At 34.1% G+C, this 25,576-nt stretch overlaps 1 protein-coding gene across 1 annotated transcript in view; it reads right to left on the reverse strand.

Annotated features, from left to right (window-relative positions):
• Positions 1-25,576, reverse strand: part of TMEM117 (transmembrane protein 117) — a 375,424-nt gene that overhangs the window by 108,474 nt on the left and 241,374 nt on the right. The window contains exon 5 of the mRNA XM_039882251.1: positions 16,557-16,654. Within this exon, the coding sequence (XP_039738185.1) occupies positions 16,557-16,654 (98 nt within the window). The remainder of the gene's footprint in view (positions 1-16,556; positions 16,655-25,576) is intronic.

A 25,576-nucleotide genomic window follows, 5' to 3' on the forward strand; every position in this document is an offset into this window, starting at 1 on the left:
GTTTGTTATTGAGCTGAATTTATGTTTTTGCTTTGGTTTATTATGGGACCTCACAAGTTGGCCTGCACAAGTTACAGTTCGTTGAGCTAGTTAATTAAGATGAAACTCTGCTGTGGAAGGTAAGAGCCAGAACCCTAAAACTTGTAAAAAATTCATGGTTTGTGAAGAAGGGAGTGCTTTGGATTAAAAAGTGAATGGCATATTCATAGCAGCAGTGGAGTACCAATTTGAAGGAAAATAGAATATTTTTAGATAGCCATTAGTTTAAAATCATGTATGAAATTAAGTAAATTTTAACACTGGCAATAAGAACTAGACTCCATCAAACATGCATATAACTGAAGGATCTAGTTCTAAATGATGGTCTATGAAAAGACCACCGTGAAAAGACAAGGTCTGAGGTGGAGGTTGAGGGGACTTTGACACAACAGAAAGGCCTATATCACCTATAAAAACAGTGGCATTATAATGTTGGAATAAGGGGAACTTAGTATAAAGAAATTCATATGGAGTGGTCAGAGGACTAATGACTAAAAGAAAGTTAAAGGAGATTTTTCAAATTCTTGGCTTATGATTTTTTACTGAGGTGCACCCTTCATAGTTTCAACATCTTCCTGGCCCACAACTCCATAATATGTGTTTTATAGAATGCAGCATTCTGAAAAGATTTATATTTCTAGAAAGCCTAGTGTGGGGCATTATGGCATTACTTGCATTTCTTACACAGGGATATAATGAGGATTGTATTTTGAAACAGTTAAGCCAATATATTTCAATCCTCAGTAAGTCCTACTTTCTAATATCTCAGGGCTTCTCTATCAAAAGAGGCTTGGTTTACTTGAACATAGGAGTGAAGGCAATATAGGATGGACACAATAGAAGGAAATTTCCTGTCCACAGAAATGAGGGAAATCTGCCCTTCCAGCCAAAGAGTATTGGAAGTAAAAGAGAAATAGAAGGATGAAGAGACCAGACAGAAAGAATCTTATTGCCTTACACCACCAGAGTCTACTTGAAGGAGGAAGTGGTGACATGTAGAAATGACCAGATAAACATGAAGGCATTCAAGCATATCAGGGCTTCTCTGACAGTAGATCAAGAGAGGTGGCAGGTCTTTCCTATAAAAGAATAATGTCACAGCTTTAAGGGCATTTGTAGATGGATGTGGTTAGGTACAAATATTAAACCAACTCCAGATACTTCTTAGAGAAGACATCAGTAGCATGGGACTGTTGAGATATGAGTGGGAGGAAGAAAGGCAAATGGAATTCATAACCAGAATAGGACTTTAAAGGTCAGACAGGATCAACTGTACCTCAGCCATCACTGTCCACTGATAAAGCTGAAACAACAACTCCACAGCAAAGATCCAGAGACTTTCCTCTCTATCATCTTAAAGTTAGGCAAGAAAGTTAAGACAATGGGTGAGAGAGGAAGATCTAAAAAGCCAAATCACCCCAAACAGACAGACTTAACCAAATAAGATTGAGTCCTCCAAAAGTGACCAGTTAAACCCAGAGCCTCAGAGGTATGGTTAACTGGTAATTTAAAATTTTGTGATGATCTCTCATACCTCCAAATCTTAGCAGTTAGAAGTAGGCTCATAAAGACGGCATCATGAGTTACAGATCACAATATATTCTGATTTCTTTGAGCATCTGCAATATATTTGAGATATCACTACACTGGGATGGGATTATATCAGTAAGTAAAACAAAAAGGTCCACAGTTAGAATTGCATTCTAAAGCTAGAACTCTGGTCATATAAAAGATGTGGCTGCTGCAGCCTTGAGGTCTATCTAAAAGTAGGCAACAACAGAATATCTTTCTATAAACAACTGAAGTTTACGTAACAATTTGGGAGAAGGCCTCTCAAATTGTTAAAAACGGGGAGGGTGGATGGCTGCCTCTTCTCTCTTCCTGATCTAATGAAGAAACAGTATTTCACAAATTGAGGCTAAGTACATATAAAATGTTTATAACAGGACAGCATTTTAGAGAAGTACGGGATCTTAATTCACACTATCAACATGACTTATCCTTGATGATGTTAAGGTTGAATACATAGCCGGGGTAACATTTGCCAGATTTCTCCACTGTAGAGTTACTTGTTTCCCCTTTCCATAGTCCACTCTTTGGAAGCAAGTCACAAAGTCAGCCCATACTGAGAGGAAGTTAAGCTTCACTATTGTGAAAGGAAGAGAAGAATATCTATACAAATTATTTAGAATTCTTCTATATGGGGGATTTCTCTCTTCTTCCCCATTTATTTATTCAATAATTTATTTATATCACTATGGGGCCATGAATATTCATTTGGTGATCTGGATTACAACCTAATATTACATCATTTATTTTGTTCATCGAATTATTCTAACTTTGGCTGTCAGGGAGCTCTTTCAAGTTGACTCTTACGTCCCTCTGAAATGCCTCTATCAATTTGTTTTTGAATATTTCCTTACTTTTTGGCACAACGGGATATCCTTTTATTGGAGAATGGCAGTAGAAACCAAGGTCTAGCACTGGGTGTGCTCATTGCTACTGGAGTATCATTCTAAGACCTCTCAGCACACAGAACTAGGAAACATACGTATGTATTCTAACCCACGTATGCAAACATATCTAAAATGATTTCTGTAACTATCTATCTCTATGTTAAGCTAAAAATGGTTTTATAATCATATCTCTGACACTAACCTAGTAGCACATTGTTCATCGTAGCCTACCCTCCACGCCCCATCTTTGCTCTTTCACAGTAAAAAAAATCTGGCTTCCACCACTCGCCATTCGTTTATTCATTGGTTAATCCCAGTATTCATGTAAAGCAGGCTTAGAATTGTTAACTCACATCCCATGAAAAATCACTTTACCAACTAGAACACAGTTGTTTATGTCTAGTTCCCTTTGTCTTTAGTCTTTCGGTCCCCGATCAAAACACTGTTTCCCAAAGTTACTTAGATCAGCTTCTTTTTTTCTCCATTTTTCATGTCATTAAATACCTTGCCAAAGCATAGTTTCTAATAGATGAATAGTGTTCAAGAGAATAAGCTAGCTAAAATTAACCTTTCCTTAGGATGTTCCTTTGAATGGCTTTAATCATTATTCTAAGTACTTCGTGCCTGTCCAATAACATAGATATCCTGAGACAAAGAAATAGGCTGCCCGGAATCATGGAATATTAGAATGCACAGGACTGTGGATATCATCTAGCCTCTTCTTGCAATCAATACCAAAATAGTCTCTCCTTGGCAAATATTTTCTGCAGAAACATTGAACTCACTACTTTCCAAGAAACAATCGTTCTTTAGTTAGCTGTAATGTTTAATATCTTCTCACTTCTAGTGTCCCCTAGTAAAATGCTGGGGTTTTGTTGTGGTTTTAAGTTTCAGCATTTAGAACATCAACTGCAATCTTTATTTTCAACCTCACAAATATATTTTTAAAAAATCAAGTTCTTAAAACTCAAAAAAGATAAGACGTACAAGAAAAATAGCAATTGGCTTTTCATACAAGAACTTAAATGAAGCTTCTGTTAATATATCATGTTTTATTGGCATATTAAACTATGGATTGTACATCTTTTTCTTGCCTAATTCCTGTAATTGAGAGAAAATGATATACAATTACATCAATTTAAACTACACAGAATGTTCTGATTATTACTATTGGCTTACAAAAGCTATTAATTCAACATATCCAATCAGCAGCGAATTCTTTTAGTTTGAATTATATTGATTTTTTTAATGGAGTATTAGAACATAAGTAGATAAACTCAAAGGATTCTTGGACTTTATGTCCTTTTTTAGTCAACCCAAATCCATCTGCAAAGAGAAAGGAAGGGTTAGAGCTAATATATATGTGAAAAATATGACCAATCATTGTTAACTGTGTTAAATGTCTTGGAATAAGTGAAGCCACTCAATGCAGTATGGTGCAGGCTCTGAAATCAACCTGCTTGCACTCGAATCCCAGCTTTGCTGTTCACCAGCCATGTAATCTCTCTAAGTCACAGGTTTTCATCTTTAAAAGTACAGATAACAATTATAATTACCTCCTAGAGTAGTGGTGTGGATTAAATAAAACAGTAACTATGAAGAGCCCAGTGCTGGGCATACAGAAAGCACTCAATACATGAGTCATTTCATAATAGAATTATAAGAATATTTCAATAGTGAGGCAGTAACTGAAAAGGTAATATGGTTGAGAATCACATAGAAATGACTCAAAACTAGTGCTAATTCCTATGTGTAGGTTTAGGCTCCTGCATTGTTCATATGTAATACTCTGTGTAGAATAATAGCTACTTAGAGAGCAGGATTATTCTTGGATTAATCACCACAGTCTGTCAATAACTCAAACCTATAACTAGAAAGGTGACTGTAGCATTGTACCAGACTTATTCAGAAAGGACTCCATTACAGTGAGAAATATGGTGGATCGAACTACACAGAATCAGGCAAAGCAGCAGGTAAAAAAGGAAAAAATTGCTGAAATTGTTCTGATGCCTGAGATAAGGAGATAGTAGACCTGTATGTAGGATACCAGACTCTGTACGATATCTGTGCATTCTGAAAAAATATATTTTTGTTCTTTTTTTTTTTTAATGTTAAATGCTGGTCTTCTGGAAAACTTCAGACTCTATTACTATGATAAAGAGAAACAAAGAATGTGTTTCTTACCATGCTTAACCCAGCATTGTATGATGGCAGCAGTAATGCAAATGAGACAACCCCAAAAGGAGTGAGAAACCCCAAGGGATAAAATTTGGGCTACTCACACAAACCCTCCCCAAAACAACTTTCTACTAAAAAAATATGGAAGTTCTAGTTTTGTTTACCAAGGAAAATTGTACTCATTTATTCTGGCATCAGCAATTGAACAAATATTTATTAAATAGTTAGTAGGCCCTAGGAATACTGAGCAAAACAAAATATGGTATCTTTTCTCAATTCACAGTGGGAGGAACATAATAAGAAAGCCACAAAAACACACTTTCAAGGCACTGTTGGGAATAAAAACCTAAACTGTAAATCTCCATCTGCCATTGGACATTAGAGAACTTCAAGTGTCTTTGACTCCATCTGAGGTGACTCAGCGTGGGTCAACACTGTCGCTTGCCTGGTTCTGAGTTCAGAGCCTAGTTATGATCAGCAGGCTTTGGGCAGTTCCTGAGAAGCAGTCTAATATTTTGGGGTAAGTCTTTGTGTGTACTCTGTTCTAAAACCCCAGTCCTGCGACAAGATTCTTAATATCAGAATAAAAGGGTTTCTTGTTGCCAGTTACCCATTTGGATCTGAGAATACTGACTGTACCAATTTTCCTATGAGTACTCTTGCTATTTGCTAGACCTCCATCATCTGAAGGTTCTACTTTTCTGTGCTGCTTCTTGACCTCTAATATCTTCAAGGGCCTAATTAGAATCCAACTTCCTCTATGATTACTTCCACGACTACCCCAATTCTCTTTGGTCATGTTCTGTTTTCAAATAGAACTCATAGTCAGTATGAGGTAATTTAATTTTTGGTAACAAACCATCTCAGCATCTGCCATCCATTGTACTTAGGTGAGTTTTGGTTTGCCCAAATCATTTGCATGATTTGCATGGTTGTGGGGCTGGAATCATGACACATCCTTTCTCTTTTACAATTCTAGCCCAACATGGAGTTTATTTTGGGAATTCATTGAATCTTTGCTTAAAATATTGCTGATTCTGAACTATGTAAAACAAATAGAACAGGTTTAAAGAAGATTGGCAGACAGCATCATTTACTTTTCAAAATGTCATTGAGCCAAACTGAAAATGTGTTACACTGAAAATAACTCCAATTCCTAAGCATATTATAAGAAAATATTCATACTATATGATGTGTTGTCTAAGGCTCATCAAATCTTGAAAGAGTTCTAATAAATCTTAATCAACGAATGAATAGATTTTATTTCAGAATATGCATCTAAAAATACCTTTGTGAAAGAAGTTTTCCCTTTTAGATTAAAAGAATCTAAGAAGGCTTGACAATTAAATGCAATACATGTTTCTGTACTAAGTTCTGAGCTACATTAAAACAAAACAATCTTTTTATTTTTATTCTCTTTCTCTCCTATAAAACCCCCCCCCAAAAAAACCCAAATAAACATAAACCAAAAAATTCTCCCTAACATTACTGAGATAAATGGCAAGCTTTGAATAAGGTCTAGAAATTAAAGTATTATATCAATGTTAATTTCCTGATTTTGACAATTGAACTGTGATTATGGGAGAGAATGTTCATGTTTTAGGAACTATAGTTTAGTAGTTATTCTTTTCTAAAAGAAAAGAGGTTTAGGAAAATGTGATGAAATATCCTTTTCTGAAAGAAGGACATTCTCTCAGATGACCGCAGTCTATCAAAATCAGGAAATTAATACTAATACATTATTAACCATTATCTAATTATACAGCGAGAGAAAGTATAACAAAGCAAATGTTATAAAATGCTGTCAGCTGGGGAACATGGATGAAAGATATACAGGAATTCTTTGTATTATTCTTATAACTTTTTTGTAAGCTGAAAATATTTGAAAATAAAACCATTAGATTTATGATTCAAACTAGTAAAATATTTAAAGTATTATTTTGCTGAACATGCTGTCTAGGCTGTCCAAGCTGCTATAACAAAATACCATAGACTGACTTAGAAATGACATAAATTTATTTCTCACAGTACTGGAGGCTGGAAAATCCAACATCAAGGTGTCAGCAGATTTGGTGTCTGGTGAGATCCCGCTTCCTGTTTGATTGATAACCATCTCCTCTCTGTGTCCTCAAGTGGTGGTAGGGCCTAGGGAGCTCTCTAGGGTCTCTTTCATAAGGGCAAAAATCCTATTAATGAAGGCACCAGCCGAATGACCTAATCACCTGCAAAAGCTCCACTTCCAAATACTATCACGTCAGTGATTAAGTTTCAACATAGGAATTTTGAAGAGACACATTCAGTTTGTTGTACGTGCTTTATGCAATCTCTTCTACCTCTAAATTCTCATAACATTTCTCTTTTACCTCTTGAAGCCTGTGTTTCATATTTTGATGTGCGGTTTAGGCAATGACAAATCCTTCCCCCCCAACCCCCTAGAACTTTGTACTAAAATACAAAACCCTATACAAAGTAAGTAATCAAACAGTACGCATTTATTAATTTAAAAATGAAAAGAAAGTACCTTTCTAGAGTATTATTATGATTCTAAATAAACACTTGAAAGGCTGTACATTTGCTAGTATTACTGAAAATTTTGTCGAAATATTTTATACTTAAGAAAATAATACAATGTTTAATACACATATGAAAAAGTTTCCCCTCATTGTTTGACTTAACATCAAAAACGTTAGAACATTACTTTTCAACTATGTCTTTCCATAATTGCCTATCTCAAATAAAAGATGGCCTGTCAAAGTCACCAGTGCATGATTAACTTCCAAAACAATATTGGTTTATACAGTAGATGTCTGACAAAAACAGAAATTCAGGAAAATTGATGACAAGAAACTACCTAGAATAAAATAGGAGCAGAGATGACACTGTAATTGGCAAATAATGAAATGAAGAGAGTGTGAACACCCTTTAAAAAAACATGACCTGAAGAGGAAGAGAAGTGGAAAGGGGTACAGTTATTGATATATGTTTCCTTCCTAGAATTTATCATTGCTTATAAGTCTTACATGAGGGCAGGAATTATGTATGCAGAATCCTAATGTAGCATACCCAGTAGAATCCTCACAGTCTATAAATATGAATGAATGATTGAATGAATGAGACAGGCTTGCATTTTTTTCTGACTCAATAGTAAAGCTCCGTCCAGCTTACACAAGGAGACAATAGGTCTTGTTTCTGGAATGTGGGTCACTCATACACCTAGCCACTACAATCAGATTTTATTTAACCCTTCATCTGATCTGTGATACTTGCCTCTACTTGCTACCTCTAGTTCATCAGAAAGCTTCCTAAGTGCAACAACAAGCATCAAAGCATTTTAACCTCCACAATAATCAATGCATCCACCTCTTCTTCTAAAGAGAGAAGGCTTTCACAAAGGGAGCACTGGCCAACAACAGAAAACATAGAAACAGGATGTTCTGAAAACAAGATCTGGTGTTACGGAAACAGTACTGCTGGGGGTAGTTGATACTGGATCTTGGTGAGAGTAGCAGTCTGATCTCAGAAAGAAATGGCTCATTGACAGAAACTGTCACAGGCCTCAACTTGTCTTGGATGAACCCTCCCCTGCACTAGGGAAACTGAGGGAAGTGGCTTAGCCTTATTCAGTGGGACACAAAATAAATAAGGATTCACCTTAGAAAATGGTAAAAGAGTTACCCTGTAAAGAACATCAGAGTATTAATTACCAACAATTCTGGTTTGGAAACCAATCAGTTATGAGTTTCCAACAGTGACTAATGTACCACAAAACTGAGTTTGTGAATCACCAATCTCAGAACCAGAAGAGAACCATAGTTAATCATGAATAGTAAATGGCCATCTGTACCTTGACAACACTGAGATTCTGTTCCCCCATTCAACATGCAAAAAGCTGATGGATGGTTATGATTAAAGTGATTTAAATAATGGCAGCTATTCTGATATAATTGTCACCTAAATAGAAGATCTTAATTCTAATAGGCAGATTTTAATCAAAACACACAAAAACAAACACTTTTTTTTTTTTGAAGGAAGACCTTGATGCCAGCAAAAAGCACTATCTTAGCAGCATTCTATTCTGAGACATTTGCATTATGGCACTGAAATATTTGCAGGATGAAGATAAATACAAGATATTCTAGCAATGGTCACTTAAAGATGTGGGCAAACGACAAGAGGAAAGATATCTGAGATTTTTAACAGGTCAAGTCATAGAAATATTTGTTGTTTTGTTAAGAATATGAAAGGCTTGCATTTTTAGTCTACTAAAGAGGTTGAGAGCGGGGCTTGAATCATGAGAAAGAATGAAAAGATTGGCAGACATTTCCCACTCCGCTGAAGTAAATCAAGTCATTAAACTTGGTTAAATGTTGCTTTCTCTCTTCTAGAATTTATTGTTTCTATTTTAAATCAGTGCATTTATACTGTGATGTGTGAACTCAGAGATCTTTGGAATCATGATTTATACTTTAGAAACTTAATAAGTATGATAGGCTTCATAGCTCAAGGGAGTATTCCATTCAACCAGCAAATTTCAGATTGAAGAGGAATAACTCTGTTTCACCAATAACTGTTACACAGAAAAACTAAGCAGTATTTCCAAGCCCTTATTAAATGGCTTTCTTTCAAAGATTCATAAATCCAAGGATTGTTCATAGGCTCAATGTTGCTATCCCAGGCTATAGCAATTAGAATGAAGGCCTATAATAGGATGGTATTACTTAAGTAATTTAAGACCAGTTTATTTAATTATTTACTGTCAAATTTCACTTGTTTTTAAGAAATAAGGAAAAGAACCTAAGATAAAAACTTTCAGAGTCAGTATGGGGATAATGGTTGCTTCACTACAGTTCTACATCTCATGGTATTTTAATGAACTTTCTAGTTGCAGACAGAACACATAATTTGTGGGTAGAACAATAATTACCAAGATTATTTTTTAAAGTACTGAAAATAAATATTTCTAAATTTTTTTTCAGAAAAAGTAACTGAAGCATTATTAATCTCATAAAGCATCAGTTAATCACAGACTCAAAATACTTTTAGTTATCCTTTTCAATAAAGTACTCTATCTGAAGAAATTTATAGAAATATAGAGAATGGTAGATTTGAAGGTCCTCAGCAAAGTAATTAATTCAACAGGAATGCAATTAATAATTCCTGTGTGTCAGGCACTGTGCTAAGTCCTAGGGACATAGTAAGTAAGATGCTATTCCTGTTCTCGGGTAACATGATATAGGCAGAAATATGTAGAGAACTTCATCACCATTTTGACTTTAATACACTTCTTTAAACTTTAAAAGGTACTTTAACTAAAACACTATGAACTCTTTATTCTCCACCTTTCTACTAAAAATGTTTGTAAATTTTCACTACAGAATTTAACTTTAGAGGCTTTAATTCAAGAACTTAAGAGGTAGCAAGTAATTTTAAATGAGCACCTTCTCTTGAAAAAAAAAAGGACATGCTCTGAAGAAGATAGATCAATAAATAGCCAAATTAGTAAATGTATTTAAATTTTTCTTTGGGAATATTCGTTTTTATATGTAGATGTCTCTCCAGTCTTCTCTCCCACCTTCTGAGGATGCTCACTGTTCCTACTTCTCTTTTCTTAAATATTCATTGACCCAGTACAAGTCTGATCTCTGTGATGAACATTCCAGAAAATGATTCTTGCGAAAGCCTCCACTCATGGTCTTCTTAGAGTTAAATCCCAATGAACGCTTTGGATTTTTATCTTATTTGGCATATTTCCAGCATTAGACTGTTGACACTGCTGTCTCTTGACATATATATGTTCATCACCTGGCATCTATGACACACATTTTTCATATTCCTCATTCTTTCTATTTATCTTTCTCTGTCTTCTTCGTAGATGCCTCTTCTGCCTGTTCACACACACAAAAAAAACCTCTACAGGTTTTATCCTAGCAGATCTTTTATTCTCACTCTACACCCACTCGCTTTACCCTAAATACCATATACACATAGATAACAACTATATGAGGGTAAAAATATAAGCCGAAATATAAATTTTAGTTATATTTCTGTCTCAGACCTCTCTCCAGATCCAAATAAAGAACTGCTTATTAGGTATCTCTATAAGCTCATCACCTCGACTAACATATTCAAGTCTGGACTCATTACGCCTACCAAGACCTCCTCCTCTACCAGGGTCTCCCACCCTTGTGAACAGTATAATCATCTGCTCAGTTGTCCCAGCCTAAACACTCAATGCTGTCCTTGACTTCTCCCTCTCCTCACTCCATGTACCTAACCAATCACCACATTTCCTCTCATCTGGCTCTTGTTTATCTTAAGAATACACTTTGGTTCTCTTTTACAAAACCATCCATGGAGCTTGCTTAGCACCACATCACAGTACCCACAGGTCAAGCCATGATTAGGAGAGAAGGAAGTATAAACAGTGGTAGTCAGAAGTGAGAGAGAAGATTAGAGAGACATCTATATGTAGAAATAAATATTCCATACCCATTGTTGGTGTTGCTTCCCCACTTTGTATTTCTCATTGGACAGAAAAATATGTTATCAGAGTCCTCATTTTCTCTATCAAAGTTGAGGTCTCAGCACCATGGAGAACACCTGGTGCTGAATAATAACAATCATAATACTAGTTAAAATAGCAATAACTAATATGCAGTAGTAAGGACTGAAAGCCAGGCAGGTGGCTCAAGATTCTGTGCTCTAACCACTATTTCACATTGTACTCAGCACTTAATAAGTTTTAACTTCAATAACTTAATAAAAACAAGGCTTGTTCTTAATTCAGCAAAATGATATCTAGAAGGCCATAGGAATATGTTAATACTCAGGCATAAAATTTCTGACATAAATTCAGAATTTACTTTTTAAATGAAAATCTCCAATAATGTGACAACACAGTAATTCAACAACACAATTTTTTCTCACTCAATGTGAAAATCCTTCTATACCATCCCTGAAAGATCATCTAGCCTTTGTAGGAATATTTCTACTGATGGGGAATCAGCACTTCATTTGGCAGATTTGTTCAACATTGAGAGGCTCCCATTGTTAGGGGATTCCTTCATATATGAATCTAAATCTGTTACCACATGATTTACATTCATTGGTCCATGTCTTAGTCGATTTGTGCTGCTATCACAAAATATCACAGACTGGGTGGCTTAAAAATGATGAAAATTTATTTATCACAATTCTGGAGGCTACGGAGTCCAAGATCAAGGTACAGCATGGTGAGGGCCTTCTTCTTGGTTCATAGCCAGTGCCTTCTCACTGGGTTCTCACATGGTGGAAAAGGCTCAGGACCTCTCTGGAGCTTTTTTTATAAGGGCACTAATCCCATTCATGAGGGCTCCAACTTCATGTCCTAAGCACCTCCCAAAGGCCCCACTTCCTAATACCATCACATAAAGCACTGGATTTCCACAGAGGAATTTTGGAGAGACAAAAACATTCAGACTGTAGCAGTCCATACCATGCCTTCTGAAGCAAAGCAGACAGAAATGCTTTCTTCGACATTTCAATCTTATAATAGAAATAGCATTATAGAGCTAAAAAGATCACACAGAATAACAAAACACATCCCTTTTGCATAAAAGAAAATGGAAATGTAGTCATATAGGTCATACAACTAGATATTGATAAAGCTATTTACTAAAACACTTTTGACTGACATTGCCTTTGATTCTTAGGTCTTTATTACTTTACTGCATTTTATTATTATTTTCTTATTATTATGTTACTCTCCCACACCATGTATATTCAGATAATAGTCATTCCTTGATTAGCTCTTCACTGATCAAAGTCATTTTGTTAGACTTTAAGAATAACCATGTTATTGAAAGCAGAAAAAACAGCAGCAGCTACATTTGTTTCCCAGATAAGATTTAAGGTAATTATGACCAAGCGATGGCCACCCAAATCATTACAGCACTAAAGTACTTTTTATAATTTAAAGACACTAATCATCCAAAAAAATAAATGATAATCTTCTCTATGCATCAGAAATGAATAGAAGCGGACAGTATTACACAGATGCACACAGCAACACACTATTAACATTGTTTTCCAATTTCTCATAGAGCATCTAAGTAATCACAGACCACAATTTTTACTAAATACTTCACCACTACGACACCTGGATTACCATCTTTCCAGCCCCCATCATCAGTTTCCTTGCCATTTATTGTTCAGCCCTTAAACCAAAAAAAAAAGAAAAGAAAAGAAAAATTAGCTTTCTATTGTGGTGTCACTCCACGTCTTGGGATCAATTTCTCTGTATATCAAATGGGCTAGTTTATATTGCAGTACCAAACAATCCCTGACAATCAATGCTTAACATTTGCAAAGGATCATTATTTTATTTTATTTTATTTTATTTTATTTTTTTTATTTTTTTTTAGGCAAGGCAACCCTTGGTTGACCTCACAGACTGCAAGGACCTTATTTTTTACACCTACAGTACCTGGTCTTCCTAGGTGCAAAGGATCATTTCTTGCTTACACCACAGGTCTACTGTGTTGTTAAGGATGCTTGCTTTACCCTGGTCATTCAGGGAAACTGAATAACAAGGGCTCCAGCTAGACACAAGCTTCTGCAGTTGCTACCAAGAAAAGAGTTCCCTTCAGTGCTTCTCATTGACAATTAAATGCTTCTTCCTAGATATGACGCATGCCACTTTCACTCACATTTCATCTGGTCAAAGCAAGTCATGTGATTAAAGGGGTAGAAATGTGTAATTCTGTTATATGTTTGGAAGACAAAGAACTGGAATATTTTAAAGCCTTAAAGATCACATCTCCCAATCCCTTCTGCCAACTCCTCTACTAGAAGGGTGTCTCCTCTTATTTAAAAGAAAAAAGAAAAAAAAAGCTAAGCCCTCAGAAAATATCATCCTTAGATGCTTGCCATCGAATGCATACAAATTGTACCTCTAGAGAGAAATAAAATGGAGACAAGAGTCAACATAAATATCACGTTACTTATTTTCTCACATATTTGTTCTTTTACTTCAGACACAAATGAGTGAAATGGTTTTTGGTAACCCTTCTGAAAAATAGAATAGTGCATGGCATTCACCTAGGATTTAGATTTTTATCTTTATTCTTTTTAATTATCCAAAGGGCTGAGAAAAGGGATTTGAATGGAAAGACTGTCGATATTCTTCCCTTCCTCTTTAATATTTTCAAATGCAGCCACAATTTAGTCTCCTTGCAGACATAAAAACCCATGTGCTAGAGCCTTATCTTTGCACAATTACAGAAAGAAATGTAGAGACATCTATCACTAAGAAACAAGGAAGAATTCTGTCACGCAGTTGCAAACAAAAGAGTTTCTGACAGGCATTTGTGAGTTAAAGCAGCAACACATTAAGTAAAAGGTAAGTTTATTAGAACAAAATTCCACATTGTACTGTTTAAACTGCTGTACATAATCACATTCCAACTGGGGAAAGCTTTCCTTTGCAAAATTTCCTTTCCACCATAGATTTTTCGCCCTAACCTCTCTTTCCTTAATTAGGGCAAATCCAAAAGAAAACACCTCTTTCTAAGTGGGTGACAGATAGCACATAGTATGCAAATACTATTTTCATTTCATTTAAAACCTTGCTAATGATTTCTGTATTTTATCTCCTAGAACTGAAAAAACTCAGATGACCTTATACTAGCTAAATCTCTTTTATTTAAAAAGTATGAACAAAAAGGAGGATTTCTTTGCTTCCCACATAATTTCCATATTCAACTTTTTGTATCATATTTTCCTTTTTTAACACCAAGAATATTGTTGTCAAGATAACCTAACTATAGAAATGGATAAAATAGAAAAAAAAAACTATTTTAAATGACATTTAAATACAACTCCAGTTATTTTATGCTCTCCATGATTTGAAATATTACTTTCAAAATGTAACGATAAAAAAATCATCTCTCATAATTATCTTCTATCAATAATTACATAGACACTGACTATAAGAATAAGTGTGTTTTAGTTTATTCTCCATTCAAAAAATCTATTTGTCAGTGACTAAATTATTTTAACAACATTTAAAATATGCTTTAGATTACCTATTGAGGTTATGTTATCACATATGTCAAAAGTAAACCCATTTGTATTAAAGAGATTGGTAATATACAGACTTGAGCAGTAACGTTCAAGGAAAAATGTACTAAGATGTTCAGAAAAAATCTAGTATGATTTCCTTTCCTCTGAGACAGCAATTGCAATTAACAGTAGCTAATCACAATAGCAACAGAGGACTTCAGCTCACTATACATGGCTCACCTTTGCAAATATATACTGTGACCTCGTTAACTTGTCACACTGAACAATAACCAATGGGCTGCCTTTGAAGATATGTTAATTGATACAAAATATCTGTCAATATAGTAAGTATATATTGTTTTAAAAGAGATCATAAACACTGTTAACATTAATCTATCTCCTTATATGCTATATTCTTAAAACACCTGTAAGAGAATTCTATAGGTGAAAGGATTTTCCAGAATCTCACATTCTTATCTATCACCTTACCTAAAAAATGATTAAAGACAATCATTTAGAAATTTGCACACAAATGTATCTTTTGTTCTTCTGGAGGCAGTCTGGTGTAATAATTAAAAACTGGGGCTCTGAAGTCAGAGGTCTAGTTTATGCTTATAATAGTAGTACCTATTTTATAGGGTTGTCAGGATGAAACCAGTAAATATATAGAATGGTAAGTACTTAGCACAGTGCCTGAAGCAAAACGTATCTTCAATAAACATTTGCTATAATATACTGTATACAATATACTGTAATACTGTATATTATTCGGAGAAGCTACATGGGGAACTAAACAGGAAAAAAAATATGAAGGTTAAATACACTGCAAAGATAGACCACACTTCACTCATAGACACAAGATGTGAATAAATCATGTTCATTTCTATAGCATTATTGAAAAATATACTTTTGTATACCTGCTAAAAATTGGGTTCAAAATGCCACATATCTCTAGCAATATTTAATGATAGTGCAAAGATACAAAAATAGCTTGGAGTGTATATTTCCCAAGTACTTACTATGATTTTTGTAGCTTGTACATAAAAACAAAACAAAACAACAACAACAACAAACCTCAGAATTAAATCCAGGAATAAACTTTTTTTTTTTATTTCAAAAGGCAGGTGAACAAGGTGGAATTTACCAGGCAAAAAAATATCACCGATTACAACTTTTCTGCATGTTATTATGCATGACGTTTCATACATCAGGTTGAATCACTGTGCTTTGGCAGTGTCACAGAGCCAGGAGAAAGTACCCTTCTTGCTGTCTCTATATTCCTATCTTTTCTGTCTAAACTTGTTCAGGTGCACATAAATAATGGTTACTCCACTAAAAACAAAGTTCTCTAAGACATGAGTTGTTTTTTTAATAGCAATGATGGGGCCAGAGAGCTAAAGGAAACTATGTAAAGAAGAAATGCAAATGAGCCAGATGTGATTCATAAAGAGGTTTCTTCTCTGTATAAATTCTTCAAAGAAAATTATAACATGGTAAATATATTGGAAATTTAGCATTTACTAAAGACATTTTTATATTATATTTCATTGATGAAAATTATAGCTTGTTTTTGCTGAGTCAAAAACCTATTTACCTCTGATGAAATCTATCCATCACTATATTACAAAACACATCTCTTATAAAAGTATATGAAACAATATGTAAGCAGAAATTAATTCATAAAATACTTAGGATATTGGTTTTAATAATTTTAATGGAGCATAGTATCCACTGATAATGCCTCTCTAGATAGAATTCTATACATCTAGAGAAAGCTATATCCAATCAATTCCTTTAGTGACTGAGGCAAGGCATAAATCAATAAATGAAACAATCTCTTACCAGAATAAAATGATCCTAACATTTCCTTTCTTCCAGAAAGCTCTTGCGGATTTTCCCCAATCAGGATAGGGTTTGTCCTGAAGCATCATGTCAGTGACCTGAAGCAAAGAAAGAAATTTATTTAGCACTTTTGGAAATCTTATATTCAGGTTTAAATATGTAGGCAATTTACATTTTACTGAAAATAAAATATGTATGTATGTATTTTAACATCAGAATGTATACAGAGATAAAAATTAGAATATACGTCCCAGTTAAAAACTTTAATAGTTCATTTGACTTTACATAATGAATGAGCATAGTAAGGCCATTCAACATGTCAAATATTGAGATTGTTTTCTAAATGTCAATCAAGATTAGCTTATAAAAGAAGGTATCATTAAGATAACATTCATTTTTCTATAAACTAAACATATAATAAATAAAATACCATATTCTTTTTAACTTTGTCTAAATAGAAACTTCAAAACCCAAATATTTCCTAATGTGTCTAGATTTTTACCTATATCACTAGTCAAAATATTACCTTCCTTTCTCCTTTTTTCTTCAAGGATATGTGAGCTATGGTACTTGAACCCGATTTTATGGCATATTTATTCTAATTACCTAGCATTCTCCCACCTCTTTGCCATCAGTAATTCTACTCCTTCCAAAAATGTTCTGCCTTTTTCATGTGCACAGATTCTGTCAGTCTTCTGAGGCCTAGGTAAAGTCATGTTACCATCCTTGTGTCTTCACTGTTCCCTTCCGATTGTAGTTGTCACATGTCACATTCCACCTTCTATTATACTTACTTATGTATTTTTTTTCTCTACAAGGTTTTAAAATCCAAAAAGGTGAGATTTATCTTTGTATCCCTTCCAATATCAAAAGATCTTTTATATAAAAGACTAAAATATTTCCTCAAAGAAGAAATGACAAAATGCATTAGGATATAAATGCTTGCTTTTAAAAATGCATTAACAAAGTAAATTGCTCATGGGCAACATCCCATATTAATAGTTTCAGCAAGTGTCCAAAGTATCATAAATTGATGACCTATTATAAAAGCATCTTTAAAACTGATAGGAATAGGGAATGAATTTCCTTTTCTAATAAAGGAAGACTTGTTTGCATACATGTACACACACACAAACTTTTTTCCCCCTAGAAAATTGCCTTCCCTTTAAGAGAAGAGAACATTATATTATGTTTTTAATTAATAATGTTCAAATTCAAACAAGACAGAATCGAAATTGAGAAAACTGTTATGGAATGAGATAAACTGAATAGAATAATGAAGAATTTTAGCATCCATTAAAATATATTTTTCTTCTTTTGCCCTTAAAGCTTTAACATTTAAGTGGAACTTTCAACAATGGCTTGACCTAGAATGGGTGAGATTTAATCATTTATGATGATAGATTGTGATTCAGTAGGGAGTCTTTCTGGTTCAGGGACCCTTTCAATCCTACCGGACTTCCCACGAAGCCTCATCAATTCTCAAGCAAGCCCATTTTGTTGTGCCACATACATCCAAGAAATGGTCTCTGGAAACATTTACTGGCATGCCAATGCTTCACTTGCTCATTTAAGATGCAGTCAGAACAGTGGTAAGGAGCCTAGTCTTCAGGACATAGTCGATCTTAATTTGTCTTTATATTCTTTCTAAACATCATTTCTAGGAATAGAACTCTCCTGCCTCTCTTGGTTGATGAGAATCAAAGCAAGTTCACTGACTTTCATTGTGTAAGACTGCAGATTTATGCCAGCTCTGTCTAATTTAGGGTCTACAATAATTTTGCGTAATGCGGCTTCACTGTTGATTCTGAAAAGATTCAACAATCATAAAGAGTTTTAACATAAACTCTGATAATTTCTTTAAATTGTTCATGACTTCATTAAGTATAAATGTAACTGATATTAAAAATTCAAAAATTAAAAAAAAACTTGTTCTACTTTAAAAGGACACCTGTCTATTGATAATTTTCTCATCTATTTATTTTCTTCATGACACATTAAAATGATAAGAGTTTATTTTCTTGCTCAGACTGATACCCATTAATTGGATCTTCAAACAAAAAAAAAATCATGATATTTATCAAAATAAACAAAGGGAAGATGATAGAATAAAAAGTAACCATGAATTGAGTTACATTGTTACTAAAATGAATAAATGCAAAAGTAGAGAAATTTAAATCCCATATATTCTTGGACATAAAAAGAGTTTTATTCCATAATTTCACCTGAGGAAAGATCACTGTTTTTCCTAATATGACAATTTTATCCACTGCTCCTTTCCCACCTATTTAAAAAACAATCTTGTGTAAAATTTTATTTTTACAAAACTTCAAGGTTAAGTAAATAAATACTTAAATATTTCACATTTCCCAGCCTTTTAAAAGATTTAATTAATTCTGTTGAGCAATATTTATCTTGTACCAGAAAGAGTCTGCATGGTAATAAATATTTTCAAGGAACAGAATGATAACTGGGTGGATTTTATTCAATTTTCAATGTTTTCTCCAGGGTACTTTCTGGGAAATACATATTATGTTTTCTAGAAGGAGGCAATCTGCTACTATATGACCAATTATTACAGCAGCATGTTTGTAAAAATGACATTCAAGGATAAAGGATTTTCCCAGGAAAATGACAAGATGAGGCACAAAACATTTTTTCTGATGCCAGACAGCTGGTCTTTTTCACCTCCAGCTTCCAAGTCTCTATTTTAAGTCATATCATCAGATCAATGTCAGGTCACTGCTAAATTGGCAAGAGCAGAGACAGTCATTAAAGGGATGCATTCAATAAAGAAAAATCCAATTACTTTCTGCATTAGAGAAATCAAATTCATTTCTGGTGTTGGTCAAGGACAGTCTTTGTAGGGAAAAAAAATGCAGTCAAAGGAGGATGGAAGATGATGCAAAAAGGTTGCTGTGTAGCATACATACAATATAAAACTTGTTGATGCTTTTCCCACAGGAAGATTATTAAAATTTAAAATTGCAGGTCTTTTATTTTTTTTAACTGAAAGCAGTTTATTTAATCTTCGAGTCTCACGATCTTTCTTCTCTACTAGATCTTTGCACAAAACTTAGAACTTCACGTTGTGCCTTGTTAGGTAGTCTTCACTGATATACGATAAGCTATTTTAGGGTGTGGGTATTGTGTAGTCTGAGGGAAAACATGCATGTGGAGATTTAAACATAGTAAATGATTGTAAAAAGCAACTAATCGCTACAGGAATCTAAAGGAAAACTTTGCACCTCTATGAGTTGAGACAATAGGATGTTGTGACCAAAATGGCAGCAGGAAGATAGCAACGATAAAGTAATATCTTACATTTGCTATAGAGCTTCATGGTTTACAAAACTCTTAGGTGTACTTTTCTTAATAATTGTCATAGCAACTTTATAAAGTAAGTCATTATTTTTCACCCTTTACCAAAAGATAAAGAGAAGTCAGTGAGGTTAAATAACTGAGCAGGGTCACCTACCTAAATGTGTTGGCATGTGAATCGGTCCTGGAGCCAGACCGCATGGGACCTAATCCTAGTTTTGTCTCTTACTACTTCTTGATTTGGGGAAAGCAATTAAATCCTTCCGTGCCTTGGTTTCTTATTCATTATCTACGGGCACACAATATCTATTAGCAGGTGTTATAATAATTATTTATATATTCTTTTTGAGATCTGGAATTTCTACCAAATCATTTTATTTCATGTGACTATTGTGTTAAGTGACTGGACTTCAAATCCAAGGACTTAAGCATCATTCTCATCTCTTCCATAAAGACAAGACTATCATATTGAACTATTAGAAAATGATGAAGATACAGTATAATGTTAAAATATGTTACAGTCAAAACTTGCTGTTAAAAATCAAAGGGAAGGAAAGCCAGCTACTGAAGGCTACAATAATATAAGAAGGTTTCACAGAGGATTTCTGTAACATAACTGAGCATTAATTTGTATCCTGTATCATTATCCAATTTTGCCAGTCTAACCTTAGACTGATTATAAGCTATTTATACACAGGTACTACATATATAGTACCTATTGTCTCATTTGATATAATTTTGTTAAGCATGTTATGTAAATATAAAATATTAATTTATTAGGGATATAAGATCACAATATAATAACAATAACAACTATGGCTAACTATGGCTACATCTCTTGAGACAGCTATTAGTAAAGTATCATTTAAAAGAAATAAGTACTATTAATAAACAAGCATATATACATTAAGGATATTAATAAACAAACATGTACATATAATTTTGCACGTTATTTTGCAATTTCTTTCTATTTAACAACATATCTCAAATATCATCCTATATTACTACATATCAAACTATTTAAATAGTTTCTTTTATTATCTTCCACCATACCTTTTTTATGTGCATTCTTCTGAAATGTAAAAAGTTTGTTTTTTTCTAATTACCTCTACAATTAAACTTGATTTAATGCATATATTTACTATTCTTTATATTTTATTTACTCCTGACTATGAGCATTGACAGAATTATTTAATTTCTGCTTCTTCTCCCTCTGCTTTCTTCTCCTCCACCACACTGTACTTATTATATTATTTTCCTATTAATTTTGAATCTTCAAATATTGAGGGCCTACTCTCAATCAACACACCCCATCCCTATTGTTCCAGGCCTTTCTTGGAGTACTACCTACTTTGGAGAATTGTCTTTTGCCAACTTTGCCTAAGATCTGTAGTCACTATGTGTCCTCTTAGCATAGTTGAAGGTCTTAAAACATAGTTGACTGTCACTATATTTGGCAACCCTCCATCACAGATGGTGCTTCAGAGTTAGAGATGTCACTGAGTTTTATGTAAGATAAAGTTAACATCTCTGATCATTGTTCTCCATGTTCTTTTTGGTTGATTGCCAAAATCTCTTTATTTTAAACCAAAAATTCTCCATTTGCTATTTAAAGTAATTATTAAAAGGCTTGTTTACAATGCCACATGTTGATGGCAATATGAGGTCATATGACCAAAAATAATTACTACATCTGTGATATCTTGTCTCCTTTTTTAGTGGTACCCATCAGATGACCTAAATAACACCCAAAATTAGCATTTAATTAACAACGTTTTAGATTAATGTCTTCCCCAAATACAATTTTGTTCAAAATAAAATAAATATAATATGAAATTTTGTAGAAATTTGAACATAAGGCAGTTTCAGATTTTCCGAGAAATAATTTTGAGGAAGAGCTTTGCTTTACATTCAGAGTATGTAGTAATATAACATTTTAATTAGGTTATCTGGCTACCCATATTTATTACATAAGTTAAATGTGTCAAGTATTTAGTCAAGAGAATGCTAAGTATTCTATAACAGCATTTAGTAAGTAGACTTTTCATCTCTTAAAGATAATAATGACAATGTTTTTCCAATTTGATAGTGTCTCTCATATCATAAAAATTATAGCAAAATATTCTGTTAACAACGGATGATATTCATAAATTTCTATAATCACTTCCTAAATACTTAAAAGTCCTTGTATAATTGTTATCATGACCAAGATTTTAGTTTGTTTGCTTTTTAGTTTCTTGTCCACTTAAGAAACTTAATTGAGACTCTTAGCGAAATACTGTCTCATTGCTGTAATATTCTTTTCCTGACTTCATTAATGCCACTTTTATTTAGATTTCATTAAGGCATTTATAGGTAGACATCAACTATAGGAAAATTCTTCAAATGGAATTATAAGCAGTATTTGACACTTACTAAAGCAATTAACACCAAGTTTTTAATACCAAGTTAACCCATATTTTGGCATGTGCACTGAAATTCTCTATGGTGGTTCACTCGGGGACAAGATGAGAAGATACAAATTTCCTTTAATTTGTAAAAGCAGACTTCATGTTTGAAGACTTTGCTTCCCAAAGAATTAGGGTTCAGGATACACTGATTTACTAGTAGCTGAAGCCAACATCAAAATGAATGCATTTCACATACCCAGGCCAAGAGAAGAGACTGCTTATCATTGTGAAATACATGAGCACTGACAATGAGTTACAAACCATTCATCACAAACCAGGAAATGTCAGCACTTAAACTGGAGAGGAGAAGATGGTGAGCAGGATTCCAGTATTTCATTAAATTATGTATTTTATTTCTCTGCTTCTAAGCAATTTGCTATAAAATCCTTCACACAGCAGCTATATATGCCCAAATTCTTCCCAACATCATAACTGTAGTAAGTAAGCAGTCTGACTCCACTTTTTTTTTTTTTTTTTTGATGTTTGACTGCTGACAACTTTTAAGCCTGTCTCATCTTTCCTTTCTTCCCCACAGCTGGGAAAGCTGATAAGAAAACTCTAGTGTTCCTTCCCTTGGCTCCAGCAGGAAGTTCAAACCATGTGTGGGAACTCTCACCTTGGCCCAGGAACTTGACTCTGTGAGAAATAGACCTTTTCATACCCTCTCAGTGCAAGTATGACATCATCATTCTGAACATCTGAACACAGTTCTGATGGGTTCCATCCTACATCCACGGAGCAGTCACACAATAACATATTCAACGTCATTGTGACAAGTGGAGAGTTTCTTTTGATTTTTTTTCTCATGTTGTATTTGGAACCCTAACTTTTTCTTATGAAATCTTAGCATCTTCTGATGCAAACATATCTTTATCTCCAAACGTCAGTGTGAAAAGCCTCAAACAAATTTAGAGATTACTGAGATTATGTCAAGGAAAACTTCGACGTATTCCTGAAACTCTAGCTCCATGTATCAAAAGCTGATATCATATAAAGACAAATGCTAATGTTATATAAATCCTTCATATAAAATATGGAGAAAGTAAAATATTCCAATTCTAGCACCTAAACCCTGAACATAGAGGGAGACTATAAAATGCAGATCTAAAGTGGCCGAATTAACCCTGCAAACGTACTCACCATCAGAATATAGATTCAAAGAGATTTTGTCCATTTTGTTCTTACTCTGTTCCCATCTTCTAGCACTGTGTCTAATATAACATAGGCTCTCAGAAAAATTTATGGAATGAATGAATAAAATGATAAATGGATGAACAAAAGGCAATTAAGAAGAATATGGAATAAAGAGCAGTGGGGAAAGCTAGGATAAGTAGCACACTCCAAGTAGCTCTTTCACGGACCTCCACTTAAAGCCCCTCCAGCAATTAATGCAATTAATGGTGATGATGGTACTAATGGAGGTGGTAGTAGCAGTGGCATAGTAGTGGTACATAGATGGTAGAGCATCCCTTTCCTTCCCAACCCTGTCCCTTCACTGCCTGGAAAGCTAGAGAGATACAGAGAATGTATAGATAGTTAAGATACTCGACAAGGTAGAGATGATCTTTATCAACTCCTGGAAAAACTATAAAATCAAATACTATTTCAAACAAGAAGGATATTAAGGCTCAGGTGCATGCTTACTTACATTATCCATGTGCACAATATATTTGCATTATTGTAAATTTATTTATAGATGAATTAAATAAGGACACATATTAATCACATTTTTATTTTAAAGAATGAAAAGTAGTATAATTTCATGTGCAATTTGTAAAGAAATGATAGGGCAGAGCATGGTGGCCTCTGGAGTTGGACAGTGCCCAGCCTGGGCATCCTTCTATGGTGGTCCTATTTTGTTGGTACGTTTCCATTCACTATAGCATAACAGTGTCTCCTTATCTTCCCTCTTAGGTCATCTATGTGGAAACGAAGTCTAAATTGCATTTCTTTGACAGTAGGGAAATACCATACTATACAGGGCAATGCATGTAGTTTTTCCCCTGTTGCTGTCTCCAACTCCCACCAAACACACCATACCACATACACAGATGTGCATATACAATCAGTCTTATACAACAGCACTTCCAGCTGAGACAAAGAAAGACCCAAGATCCAACCAGAAAGGATTATGCATACTCACTGAGGAACATTAGCTGAGTGTATAATTAAGTAAATGGAAACCATGGATGAAAGTTTTCTAAATTATCTAGTGATGCCTTGAATGAATTGCTGTAAGAACTATCTGAAAATCACTAGCAAATATCTACTGTTGAACATAAAACTTGGAATGTATTCTATAGCTTTTTAGAAGCACAACCAGGATTTCACACAGCATGAATATTAATGCACCTGCTTATTATCTCCAATGATAGCCTGCACTGCTTTCATGATGTATTGCACCTTATTGCTGGATCCCTACTGATTTACAATGAGTCATAGACTGTTTTATTATTAAGTAAGGAAATTGAGCATGTCTCAGAACATTCAGAAAAGATACCTGAATACAGAAATATACACAATCAAAAAGTACTTTCCTAAGCAAAGTCTGCAGAGTTTCAAATAGTGTGTTAACAAGTGCAAAATAAATACGATGTGCCCCAGTACAATTTGCTTTCTACCACATTGAATTATAATTTAGAATGAATGGAAAGAATAAGAGTTATCACTGATTTTGCTGGGCAAAAAGCCAGTAGTAAAATATTTACACCATCTTCTGACGCGCCATTCCTTATGAGTGGCTAAATTATGAAATGACAGTAGCCCAATATTACATGATTGAGCATTTATTTTTGTTTTTCTGCTTGAGAGAATGAGTAGCTTTCATATTCATATCTTTTCTGTTTTGCTAACATAGTGATTGTTACTAGGTAAATTAATTATACAAAATATAATATGATGGCTTTGTGAAAAATAAAGGATATTTTTAGAAATGTGATTGTGAGAACCATTATTCACTGATGGCCCTTGGAACACAGAGAAAGCAAACATCTCCTCAAAGAGAAAGTCCATCTCATTTTAAGGATCCCAGCATTCCAGTTTCCTGAATGAAATGCCTAATATACAGTAACGCTAATGAGAGAGCCAAAGGAGTTGGCTCAGTCTCCAAGGCCCAGACTACAGTGTAGTCTGCCATATTGCTTGTATAATATCATTTATCAAAATTTCAACTAACTCTATAAAGGTGACAAATTCAAAGCTACAGGCCGGTGGGGTAAAAAGTTCAACTGGGTTGGCCTATTTACTGTG

Source organism: Pteropus medius, unplaced genomic scaffold (assembly GCF_902729225.1).
Source record: "Pteropus medius unplaced genomic scaffold, Ma_sr-lr_union100, whole genome shotgun sequence".
NCBI classification, from domain to species: Eukaryota; Metazoa; Chordata; class Mammalia; order Chiroptera; family Pteropodidae; genus Pteropus; species Pteropus medius.